This window comes from Rousettus aegyptiacus, unplaced genomic scaffold (genome assembly GCF_014176215.1).
Source record: "Rousettus aegyptiacus isolate mRouAeg1 unplaced genomic scaffold, mRouAeg1.p scaffold_m13_p_4, whole genome shotgun sequence".
NCBI lineage: Eukaryota > Metazoa > Chordata > Mammalia > Chiroptera > Pteropodidae > Rousettus > Rousettus aegyptiacus.
The window spans coordinates 101,170,572-101,184,549 of NW_023416307.1; the positions used below are offsets into that span (position 1 = coordinate 101,170,572).

At 32.6% G+C, this 13,978-nt stretch overlaps 1 protein-coding gene across 1 annotated transcript in view; it reads left to right on the plus strand.

Annotated features, from left to right (window-relative positions):
• Positions 1-768: 768 nt before the first annotated feature.
• Positions 769-13,978, plus strand: part of MDFIC2 (MyoD family inhibitor domain containing 2) — a 106,801-nt gene continuing 93,591 nt past the window's right edge. The window contains exons 1-2 of the mRNA XM_016141503.2: positions 769-856; positions 1,418-1,505. Coding sequence (XP_015996989.1) covers positions 1,418-1,505 — 88 coding nt within the window. The 5' untranslated portion in view covers positions 769-856. The remainder of the gene's footprint in view (positions 857-1,417; positions 1,506-13,978) is intronic.

Consider the following 13,978-nt stretch of genomic DNA (forward strand, 5'->3'; position numbering starts at 1 on the left):
ACAAGAAATAAAGTTGAGAAAGAAGGTGAAATGGATACAAGGAGATCAGATAACAGGCAGTTGTCCAGATAAAAAGGCAAACCACTTTGGGTCAAAAAAATAAAGATTATATTTCATAATGAAAAAAAATGACAGCATGTAGAAATGTTGGACTATTTATCATCAGGCATAGCTAAGGGTTGTGCTTTGTCTTGTTAACCTTCTGTTGAAAATGGTATTAGCTTTGACTAAGAATTTAATGACAAATCCTTTTTGAAATATTATTTCAAATCCTCTCTGGAACATCTGCAGACTTTCAAAAGAATTTGATATGTTTTCTTGTTTCCTATAAAATATTAGAAAAACTTGCTTTTCAAATGTCAGCTGCAGGATGAACTTCTAGAGAAATAGCTTTAGATGTTTCTTTTCTTTTTATTTTAACCCAAATAATCTATGTATATTTCTCTATATATTTTTCAACATCCTTTAATATTAACTCTAATTGATGAATGACGGGTATGGAAGGAAAGGGACTGAAGAAACTTTGTCAATTTGAAAAGAGTTCATTATTTTTCCTCGATTTTGCAGAGTGTCATTTTAAATAAGTGCTAGACTGAAGAAGGTTTTTATTGTTTTGAACCACAGGCTTTATATTACCTTAAAAAAAAAAAAAAAGCCTCTCAGCCGCAAGTTGGATGCTTTTGGCAGCAATACAAATCTAGCACCACCCAGGGAGGGAGTGTATTTGCTTCTTTGCTCACTTCTGGCAGGGTAGAGGAATGCTGGACATCGAGAGACAACAAGGAAGGCTGCCCAGCGCATCGCCACACTGCTCCCGGGTCCCACGCCTTGGGCCTCCTCCTTTTGGAACACACAGGTAAGTATATTGAGGTGCTGATTCAAATGGAACATCCTAGCTCATTAGAGTAAGCCATGAAAATCAAATGCAGTGCAGTGAAGGTACATGATAGGTCTCCTCAACAGCTTCAGAGAGCTCAACTGGGCCTATCTTAGGCCAAAAGGTTCTTACCAATAAATTGCTGAAAAGATTCTTTTGTGTTTTATTATTATTTATATCTTTGTAGCATGCTTTTCTATAGACTATTAAAAAACATTAAAACATCAACTGAATGTTCATTTTTTTCAGATCTGTGACTAGTTGTTAATGTTATTCTTTTATATTCATAAATTATAAAATTTTATAGGAAACTTTACTGCTGAAAAATGAACAATTATATAAGGTTTAGTTTTCAATGTTAATTTTTTAAAAAATATTACAAATGGATAAAATGTAAGACTTAACATTAGACACTGAACTGCAAAACTATAGAGAAAACATTTTTCTATAATATGGTAGTAGTCTCTAAATATAAAGCTCAATGTTATAAATGCAGGTTCTTAATGAATTTTTTATATCACAAATTGTGTTTCCACTTAGATGTCAGAAACTGAGCCGGAAAAGGTAAAAGTAAGAACAGCTGAGCACTTTGAAAATGATAAAAATAACATTTCTTGGTTGAAAGAAGGTAAGTCCTCTTGCTGTCAATTTTCTGTCAATGTAAAAATTGTGTTTTTGTTTGTAAGCAAGAGATAGTGTGGAAAGAGGACAAATGCCCTGGCAGTTCAAATAATATTAGTACTTCTATTTTTGTGTGTTTTTTTTCTTTTCCTTCTCGGCCTAAGTAGTAGTTTGAGGATCTTTATATTGAAACGCTTTTTGTATTCCCTATGTTTCGGTAAACACAGATTATTTTGTTGGTAAGAGAATATGCATTTTCAACCCAGATACATATTATCTGTGAGGTTCTTGTTGTGCTGTAGAATTTTCTCCTTTAGCCAAGGAGACTAAATAATTTGAGGACAAGTATATTTTAAATAATAATCACAGAAAGGAATGCATGCTGTAGGAAGTAATGTCTACAAATAGAATCGCCATTCACTGCAATTAGAGAAGCCACCTTCCCAGGGGAGAATGCTGTCAGCCACAGGCACAGTGTGCGTAAGATGGTCGCTTGAAATACACACTCAAATCAATATGTTCTCCTATGATGAGTACAAATTTGTCACTTTTGAAAATATAAGTATAAACTTGTGATTATTTACTAGAAAGTTTGGTTTTATAACCTTTTCATTTTAGGAACATCTTTAATGTTTCTTAGAGAAAACTGACTTGATATTTTATCTAAATAGGTGTCTGTGTATTTTATACCATTTTGTGAATGCATTCAGTTGTAAAGAAATAACTCTTAAGTGGTTGCAATTCCTCAATATTCTTTTTTAAGGTCATAGGATACACACACACACACACACGTGTATGTGTATATATATATATATATATCCTACATATATATACATATATACACATATCTATATGTATATATAGGTATGGTATATATGTATGTATATTGAATAAGTTCTACAACACCAAAACAATAATGATAACATCAACCACATTGACAATGTATATTGATAACTATGCTGAATCATTGTAACAATCATATAAATGAGTAATATTCCTAATTTTCAGATAAGAAAATAGATTCACACGGAATTTAAGTAAATGGCCTAAAATTACAAAATTAAGAAATGACAGAGTGGGATTTGATTCCAGACTGTGTGACTCCAACAGCATATGAATTTAACCACCAGTGTTTTAAGAAAAGATGTTTAAGTTGCTTTTAGGGCATGATCTGTGCTCAGAATTTACCTTCAGTATTTAAATGAACACTTCCACATTCATACATACCCTCATGTCCATTCTTATTCGTAATCCTGTCTTAACTCTACCCTTGTTTTTAAAATGTTTACTTTTTAAAAAATATATATATAATTCCTTCTGTCCCATGCCCCAGTAACCAAAATTAATAGCTAGAATTCATGTCTATTAGAAACTCTATTTCAGGATAAAAGTTGGTGGAGGCATGAAGTATTCTCAGAATCATTTCCTTCAAAAAGTCACAGAGTGAGAAAATTCTCTAATTCTCTTCATTAACGAATTTTTTAAATAAAATATTTAAAAAATATGTGAAGTGAAAAATTGAACTTGGATCAAAGATTTCCTTTTGTTTTCCTTGTGAACCTCTATCTTTATAGATTGAGGTTCACAAGGAAAACAAAAGGAAATCTTTGTTTTCCTTGTGAACCTCAATCTATAAAGATAGAGGTTTCTTCACTACTGCTTAAGTGAAATTTATAATATTTATTTTTGCTTTAATTACACCAGGCTATAGATGTCACATATAGAAATAATAATGAAATTGTTCCCTGAGGAATTTTCTTTTCAAAAAATTGTGTCCATCAAGTATAATTAAGTACAATTTAGTTCACTCGAATTCTTATAATCTATAAAATCAATTTCCCAGGTGACCTGTTTTATCCCTTTTGGACACATCATTTAAGCTACACTTAAATCATGTTTACTATATTTCATAAAAGGAAATTGAGCCAGACTTAAGATAACAATATCTTTATTTGGAATTATCAGAATGAGTTAGTTTTCAAACATAGAACTCTCTCTCTTTTTAATGTAAGACAAAGTATATGTGCTACCTTGTTAAAAAAAAAAAAAAAAGGGTAAACTGGTACTCTGGAAACAGCAGAGCATTTGCAGTTAGGTCTGGTTGTTAATTCTCACCTCAGCTGTTTACTAGCTGTGCTGTGACTATGACATGTTACTTAATCTCCTTAAGCCTCAGAGTCCTTATTCCAGGACTGTAATACCTGCTTTACGTGATTATGGAGATGAGATTTCATTATTTCTGTGTTCCCCCCTCCCTTCACTCTTTAAAACATGATTCAAAATAATGTAGTTATAGTTTTTGAGACCCTGCTTCACATTGTGAGCAATCATTAATAGTAATAGCACTCTATATTTTCATAATGCTTTACATAAATATCTTAAGTTGGTCCCCATGCCAACTTAATATGCAGTAATATTGTTCTGATTTTATAAAGGACTGAGTTTCAGAGGGACTTTGGATTTTGCTCAAATTTGCAGAGCCGTTAAGTGGCAGATTGAATCTTGAAAACAGGTCTTTCAGTTACAAATTCTGTTCTGTACCTCAAACTGCTTTGTCACGGTGACTTCTCTAATGGTTATTAATCAGTATTTTAAATATATTAACCCCTTCTTTAACAAAATGAAATAGATGGTTAACAGTTATTCAAAAGATTTTTTTTTCGAAAGTGACGAAAGTGGTTGCTTCTCATATCACTGTGTATTTTGCCCCTTCTGCAACTCTAGCTGAATACGCTCTGTTGTTAAAATGTAGGAGATCATAGCAATACCTTATTAAGGTTGAAGCAAGAGCTCACTTGGATAATCTACATGAAGCACTGAATGCAGTGCTTGACCTCAGAGTGAGTGTGCACTCAATGAGTTATCACCATTACTGAAAAACTGAGTACTGATGTTCATTTTTAATTTTCACCTTCAAACATTCATTTGATTTACCTGTTGCAATTCGACACTTATTAATTATGGTGTACTGTATATAGGGCATGAGAGGAGCAAAGAACAATTAAAAAAAAAAAGAAACACAATCTTGCACTCAAGAAACTTATTATTTAATCATTTTACTTTTGCCTAAAATGTGAGGCTCTTAAATATCTTCCACTTTTTCTCCAATGGACCATGGGCCTGATGGCTTCAGGATAGGTGTCACAGAGCTGGTCAAAGCCACACCCAGAGCTATTATTAATAATTACGGTAAATAGTGTTTGAGAAACATACTGGCAGACCTGAAAATACACTTGTAAATTTAATTGAATCCTATTTTACTTTCTGTCAAACCATCAGGCAGTCTTGTACCACTGTCATGTTGCCTTTAAATTCTAGACTTCTCATTTTAAATTTATCGGATTCCTAGGTACCAACTTAAGGAATTCATGAATCTATAGGTGGAACTCAGGAATAAATGTTTAAGAGCACGACAGGTGATTCTGAAGTAAAAGGTCCAAGGATCATACTTGGAGAAACCCTGTTTTAAGATGATCAGAGAAATAAAATATGATTTTGATATGCACCAGGCAAGATGAACTGTATTGTGCCATTATGGACCAAAGTGGTCTAGAGAGGCTAGTCTTGAAAGTAGTCATGATCTATTTGCACAGGTGGAGAGGAGATCATGCTAGGAGTAAAGTCATCAGAGACTGGAAGATGTTTGCTTTTGTGTTATGGACCTGACATATTAATTAGGTATTTGTGTATGGATTAACATAAAATGAGAGGAGACAAATAGACAGAATTCTGACTAGGTCAAATAGTTGGACATGGGTTCTAGATTGTCACTGCAGTCTGAGAACAAGGACTACTATGTTGAGGCATGATTTGAATATGTTGAAGTATATAAATAAATAAATCTATCTATCTATCTATCTATCTCTATATCTATATCTATCTGTGTGTGTGTGTGTGTGTGTATATACATACATATATATATATATATATATATATATATATATATATATATATATATATATATATATATATATAACTGACCTGGATAAAACTCCTAACAAGGAGAGGAAGAAGATAAGCCCAAATGTGAAAACTTTATGAAGGAAAAATTAATAGAACATAGAAATGGGAGAAAAAAATTACAGGTGGAATAAGATAGCATGTAATACTCCATTAAACCAGGGAGCATTCTGGGTATGTATTTGAGTGCTTGCACCTTACACCATTTGATACGAAAGAGAAATATCAAAATGAAGGGATGGAAGCCTTTAAATTGTTGCCATTTGCAGTTTAAAATCATGGAGTCACCAAAGTTTGAACTGCACACAGTTTCTTACAGTGTTTCCTGATTTTTTGGGAGAAGGTGGAAATCTGAATTTCCATGTGAAATCTCCTGATTTCTAAAAGATAAGTAATAATAACAACAGTTATAAAGCACCATGCAGGACAATTAAAACCAGGTTTTGTGAGTCTATTTCAGCCCATAGGCGACCAGTTTGTAACTTCTGTTCTAAGAGTTTCTGTTCTAAACAAAAACTATTATAATTTGCCCTCAACCAGTTTTCCATAAATATTGTTTCCTTGGCATACATATACATACATACACATAAACACACACATATGTATATACACACATATATACACATACACACATATATACACACATATTTACATGTATGTGCGAAGTCAAGACAATTGTTTAATTCTAAAACATGTAAAATTAAGACCACTGAAATAGAACTGCTTGTCTTGTAATTATCTGCAATTGCTTTTGTGAAGCATTTTATTTATGGTTATAATAAATAAAGGGAAGTACAAAACAAAATCCCAGGTTGCAAGTGTGCCCTCAATGTACCAAAGCAAAGTTTTATAATTTTCTAATCAGGTGTTGACTCTGTCCAATAACTTACAAATTGGGTGGGCCTCAATGGGAAAGTTTATACTCAGAGAAAAGTTTTGATTTAAAAAAAGAGAGAGAGAGAGAGAGCAATGAACAAGCTTTTCTCTCACCTTCCAAAAAATGCCGGGAAGAAAAAAGCAAGTGTGATAAGAATCGTATAGTCATTTCAATCTGAGTATAGCTCCTTTTCTACAAGTGGTCACATGGTGACTACAGTCTTTGGTGATTTCAAAATCATATTTAGATACATTTCGGAAGAAACTTTCCTAAATTTATTTAGCGTTGATGTAGAGCAGTTGGGTCACCCATGACGTGGCATCTAGAATCAGAATTAATGAATATTAAGAACTGGATACTGGAAAACAGCCAAGAGGTCTGAAAAACCATGTTCCAAAAATTAACTTCTCAATAAAATGCAAAATCATAAAACCTATAATGCAAGAATTGCATCTCATTCCTGATCACTGCTTGTTTGCAAATGAGATAGAGAAGTGAGAATCTTACTCATTTTTATTGATATTTATAAATTCACTAGAATCCCCTTAATTATAATTACATTCTTAATTATAAATGAAGAAATTTTCTTTCATTTGCTCAAAAAATAATTTTAGATTATAAGCATTAAAACAATTCCAAAATATGTTTTCGATTTGTTAGCAACAATTTGATGAGGTGCCTCTTGAACTTACAGACAATATATTAGGCAAAAAACAGATTTCAAACAATGAAAATGCCACCATTCCTGCCCTCAAGAAACTTATGTATTTAAGTGCTTTATTATAATGACAATATTAATCCATAACAATTCTTCCATTCGGATATTTCTTATTTTTTATTTATTTATATACGCTAATTAAATTTATCTGAGTGACATTGTTTAATAAAATTATATAGGTTTCAAGTGTGCAATTCAGTAATACATCATCTGCATATTACATTCTGTGTTTGCCACCCAGAGTCAAATCTCTTTCCATCACCATATATTTGACCTCTTTTACCCATATTTACTTTAAATTCTTTTTTTTTCTTACTAGAAAAATTAAGTCACACTAATGCCTACTTTAAATTGTTAATTTCCACAAATAGCATATCTTGAGATTCTTTTTATTATGTATACACAGGAAACAGGATCATTAGCTTGGATTTCATTAGTCTTTATTAACTTGTGAAAATGTGTTACCTGATAACCAAAATACAGGTGAGGAAAAGCTAACAACCAAATAGAATGCTGTTTTGTCTTTAAACATAGTTGAAAGGAGAAATTAGATGTGAAATTACACCCTTGCAAGTCATATAAATAAATAAAACAAGTACATGAACAAGATACTTTTACAGGGGTAATTATTTGAAGCTTTAAAACAAGATGGTGTGATAGAAATTGGCAGAGGGAAGTCTCTTTTAGAATTGGTGGTTAAGAACATTCAGCAAGAGAGATATTTGAGTTGAGATTTAAATGAAAAGAAGCCAAATGTGCAAAAATCTGGGAAGAGCATTACAACAGGAAAAAGAGCTTGTGCAAAGACCATGTGGCCGAGAATTCAGAATGACAGATGGGAAGGAAGGAAAGAGGAAAAGAAAAAAGGAAGACAGGGAAGGAAGGGAGAAAGGAAAAAAGGGAAAAAATTTATGGAGAAAGGTAGTGAGCAAGGGAGAACGGTAAAAGAAAGTGACTAAGTTGAAAATAATGTTGGACCACACTGCTGGCCTCAGTCAGGAATTTGTATGTATTTTCCTAATTGGAGTTAGAAGTCACTGGAAATTCTAAGCAAAGGAATATAAGCAATCACTTATATTATACGAGGTTAAGAATATATACAGAAATAAAATAGAAGACATTGCTATTGAGTAAGCAAAAAATAATAACTGGGATAGATAAAATTGTGAAGGTGAAAGAGGAAGAATATAATTTGGGATCTAGTTTGAATTTAAAGCCACCTGAACTGGCAGGTGCATTGGTTTGGGACAATGGAAAGATATGAGTCAAGACTTACTCCTGGCTTGAGATACTGCATGATTATAATGCTGAATGGAGAAAAATTAGAGAAAAACAGACTGGAGATGAGAGATCAGAAGATGTAGATGTGTCAGGTTAAGTGTAAAATGCCTATAAGGCAACCCAAATGAAGATTATCAACTAAACAATAAGATATATGAGATCAGTTGTTGACAGGAAAAAATCAGCTAGAGATTTTGCTTAGATCTGAAGATTGAGAAGGCATTTGTTGATGAAGAGAGCAAATAAAATTTCAGGTAGAAGGAACATGGCAGGAAAAACACGTCATGCTCCAAGAAGTAAATGCAAACAAGAGTGGCTGGAGCATCTTGACCCAAAGGAAGTATTCGAGGAGTGTGAGGAGTTTGCCCAGGAAGAGAGCCAAGAGTGTTTCACAGATTTAGGTCAGCATTTTGGATTCCAATAAACTCTTTACCCTGGGAATGCCTACCAAAGATATATTTTAAGCTGTAGTAAAATATATCCTACTACATTTTATTCTCAAAAGAACATTAGGTAAAGAATTACCAAAGGATAGCACACTACTATTAACATTTAACAATTATAAAATGAAGCTTTAATAGTTTTTATTAGTCAGGTTCTGAGAAACAGAATCAGTACAATAACTAGATGGATGGATGGATGATAATAATGATGATGATGATGATGATGATGATGATGACAGAGATAGATGAGAGAGAGAGAGAGAGACAGAGACAGAGAGAGATGATAGATAGATAGATGATAGATAGATAGATAGATAGATAGATAGATAGATAGATAGATAGAATATTTACTATAAGGGACTGGCTCAAATAATCTTAGAAGCTGAGAAGTCCCATAATCTGCTGTATGTAAGCTTAAGGCTCAAAAAAGTCAGTGGTATAGTTTCAGTCCAAGTCCCAAGTCCTGAGAGCCAGTGGTATAAATCTGGATCTAAGTAAGATGTTCCAAGAATCAGGAGTGCTGATATCCAAGGTCAGAAGAAGATAAATATCCTAGCTCAAGTACAGGAAGCAAATTTGCCCTTCCTCTGTCTTTCATTCTATTAGCCCTTAATGGATTGAATGATGCCCACCCACACTAGTGAAAGTGATTTTCTTTAATCAGACTACCAATTCAAATGCTTATCTATTTCTGAAAGACCCTCACAGACAGTTAGAAATAATGTTTTACTGGCCGCCAGATATTTCTAGTCAAGCTGACACCTAAAATTAATCATCACATAGTTCTTGAGAGTAAAGTAACAGATACTAATTCTAAATGAATTAAAAGAGGAATTTATTGGAAGACTTGGAGATAGTTCAGAGTTAAGAAGAACAATCCAAGTCTAGAGGGGCAGAAACTAATCTAGCTCTGATGATCCAAATAGCAAGACTTAACAAACATATTCAAGTTACTGCTCCTAGAACAAATTAGCTCCACATACTTTTTCCATCCTCTCATGCCCTATACTCAAGACACAGATACAAAGAAGTTGTTCCCCTTTTGGTTAAACATGGCAGGGAACCTTAACCAACTGTACCACAAGGCCACATAAAGGGTGGTAGATGCTTTTTCAGCAGTGATTTAGGGTTCTAGCCCCAGCACACAGGGAGAACAGATGTTGAGTGGCCCCCAAATAACGTCTCCTCTAAGAGCCAGTACCCATGACCCAATTTCCAGTGCTTTTCTTCACAAGGGGTAATATTTTCTTAAGAATCTAACATGTGTTGATGGAGTGTTGAACATTTCAGGAAGGAGAGCACTTACTTTAAATGTATTGGCCTTCTACTGAAGTTCAAATGTCAGAGTCATTATGATTCTCTGATAACATTTTATATTTAGAAAGTTCAGTAAAATATGAGATTTCTTGTGTTCTCATAGGTCAACAAATTAAATTCCAGTGACATATCCTACAGCTAACGGTTGAAATTTCTTTCTAAGCCTATAAAGTAGTAAGTTCATTTCTTATAAAGTTATGAGGTTGATCCCGATGGAATGGAAGGCCTAGAAGATGCCATGTCAGCCTTGAGATTGTGACCAGATGAATTAATCAGTGCAAAGTCCCAACAAGTTGTTAAACAGCAGATTTAAAGACTCTCTTTCAATAATGATAGGACAGTACATCAAATCCAGAATAGTCTTAGCTCACCATTATTAATTACAATTTTATGAACTAGAAGCAAAGCAATCTGTAGAGACTGGGAACCAATCTTTTCTGTCTCAACAGAAAGAAGAAAATTGTAGAAAACTAAAACCTGCAAGAGATTTTCTCATTTCAATTGAGATTTTTAGGAGACTCATTCATTTTCTTATATGTCACAACATTTGTTGATATGATATACTTAATCAACATTAATATAAAGAGCAATCTTATAGTGAGAGAAAAAAAGTCCCATATGTTCTATGCCTCAGGAATAAGGACATTCCATTTATTGTAAATTCTACAAAGAGATACTTTATTTTTATATGATTATGGCCCATTTCTTTCAGCTTAGGAACAGCATTTAGAGGGAATATACTCTCTAATAAAATGCACCTACACTAGGTGCTCACCAGACCATTAGTAAAAAAAAAGGAATGTGAATAGAGCAAATGAAGACATCACTGCAGGCATAAATCATTTCAACCATTTTAGCTATTATTTAAGCCTGTCGAAAAGTAAATGTGCAGCAAAGACGAAAAGCAAGGGCAATGACAGTAGTTTTACCAGTGTATAACTTCAAGAAAAAATAGAGAGGACAACTCACGGAGGCGTAGTATTAAATAAGACATCAAGTGATTCTTCTTCCTGAACTGAATATTCACACCAACATGTATTTGAAAAGAAATAGCTACATTACAGAAGATAAGAAAAGTGCTTCGTGAAGTCTAATCTCAGACAACAGACAATAGGAGAGGAAAATCTACAATTCAGTTCTTCTATCACTTACCAATTTTATTTTCTTTTTTATATTTAGATTATTCAGCATTATAGAAAGGAAACCAAATTTCTATTAGAGTTATCCAAAGGTATATGTGAATACTAAAACATCTTGAATATAATTTTCATAAAAATATAAAAAGTTTATATAGATATACTCTCTGAAGGATGAAAAGTATATTCAGACCACAATTTAAAAAAAGATTCTAAACATGTGTCTTAAAACTAATTTCTTAGAGTAATACCTGAAAATTCAAATCGATAAGACAAACCATTCATACCATAGGAAGCATTTGTTATATGAAATAATATAAAATTAAGTAAACAAAATCAACAAATGTTTTGATTTCCTACAAGGCACAGATTTACACAAATAATATACCATGACATGCCTAAAGAACTTATAAGTCAGTTGGAGAGACAAAATAACACATCCTGTTTACAATACAATTCAGACAAGAGAAAGCTCTTCAGCTATACTTGAAATATACTAGAATGTTTACAACCGAAGACATTTTCTGATTTTTCAGAATCAAATCTCACACACCAAATCATATGGATATAGCCAATTCCTTAGATAGATAAAGATTTATCTTAAGAATAAAACAGAGCTTGTTGGTTTGTTTTGTTTTTAATGGGTTTAGCAAATTTGGACTAAAATTATCATAGTAAAGAGTCACTTGAAAACATCAAGATTCATTTAAAAATATTAATTTGGACTTTTTACACATCTTGAAAGAAAATACCTTTTGTGTATTCTTTAAGTTATTATCCAGCCTTTTGTTCCCTATCCCCCCAAAAGGAAAACAGCTAATATCCTCATTTTAAAATGAAAAGATAGAGATGTTTAATAGATAGTAAGAGAGTTCACTTTTCCCAGGGAAATTTTTAAGTGAATAATTTATTAAATGAAAAGGGAAAATTGCACTAAGGACTTACAGAAAATAACACAACTTGGAGGTATAGTGTATTTATAAGTCATGAATACATTGGAGTCTCCAAATTCAGTATATTGTTAAACTTCTAAATTCTGTAGGCCAACACTCATTCATTATTAAGAAGCCACTCTCACGCCTCTGAATTCTAGGTCAAATCTGAGTTTTGTAACATAACTTTCTCTCTAATAAAATAATGTACTCTTAGCTTCAGTTTTACATAAGAAAATCAGTCTTATCTTAGATTCTTCTGCATAAAACAAGCTGAAATAACTTGTTCCCATCCTTTTAGAGACTAAATTAATGATGCTAATTAGGAATCAATTTTAATTTTTCAAAAACACTAAACAGAAAGTTACACAGTTAATAATACATATATAAAATACATATATATCATATATAACTATGTTACTGGAACAAAATATTTTATTCCATTTTTCTCTCTGGCCTTCTATCAATAAATTTATTGACTATCTCCTATTTGTAAGATAACATAGTGGACTCTATGAGCTAAGCAAACATATATAACGCTCAAGGCACCTACAATCAGTGTATATGTGATGTTGCCGGGGAAGTGGTAGTTAAGGAAAGTTCACCATAAATCAATAGATTTAAATAAAGGAGAAATGTTAAGTATTAGATTATTAATTGCTTAAGCACGAGGACGTATTTGGCTTATTTACCTCTATATTTTGGGGTATCCTGATAGCCCCTAGGTCATAACAGATACTAAAAAATGATATAAATGAATGAATGAATAAATAAATATTGAGGATATGAGATTCATAGGTAGGAAAGAGCACACCTGGAAATAAGAAAAATTGAGAATTTGGTTGGGCTATAAATCGTGAGTAGAGTTTCAATAAGCAGTAGCATTACAAACTTTTGAAATATGATGGTTTAAAGTGGAGACAAAAAAGTCCAGGGAGTTCAGAGAACAGTAATATATTTGGCTAACTAAAGGGTATATGTGGGAGAGTAAGAAATAAACCTTGGCTATATTATGAAGGGCTTTTAAAATCAGGCTAAAGAGCATAAACTAAATGTTCTAGGACAAGCCATCAAATATATGTAGGGTTGGGATCAGGAGATAGATAACAGAATCAACTCTGTGCTTTAGCAAACATTTGTGATTCGAAAATTTTTATGAAGATGATAGGAAGGGTAAAAATAGAGATGAAGGGTGGAAATAGAGTGACTAGTTGGAAGCTTTTTGCATCCACAGATGAGAAGGAATGATTTCTGAATTGGGATAATGGTTGCCAGGGAAATGCAAACAAAGAGGCTGGCACCCAAAAGACTGCTGACCCCAAGGCCTTGACCATGGTCTGGATGTTAAGGGGTAAGAGAGAAAAGGAATTGTCGGATATTAAAGAAAACCTCTGGATTGAAACAGAAATTTCTCGAGCATGTGTACGCATGTGTAACCTTTATATAAGTAATCTGTTTACTTAAAAAAATTAGAAAACACAAATAGAAAAAAATTACTCCAAATGCCCACAGCCAGTGATAACTACTGCACTTCTTTTTTTATAAGTCTTATATTTGTGTATCAATGTTCGGATACACACATGCATGTGAATTAGTAATTTTAACAAAATCTGGTTATGTGATGTATTTAATAATGTGTTTTCTTTACTCATAAATGAATGAAAATACCTTTATAAGTTAATAAATATAGATTTACAGCATCATTTCAATGACTATACACATATTATTTCACTATTAAATTGATAAAATGTATGTAACCAATTCCCTATATTTAGATGTTTGGGTTGTTTCCAATTTTTTGCTCTTAAATCTCAAA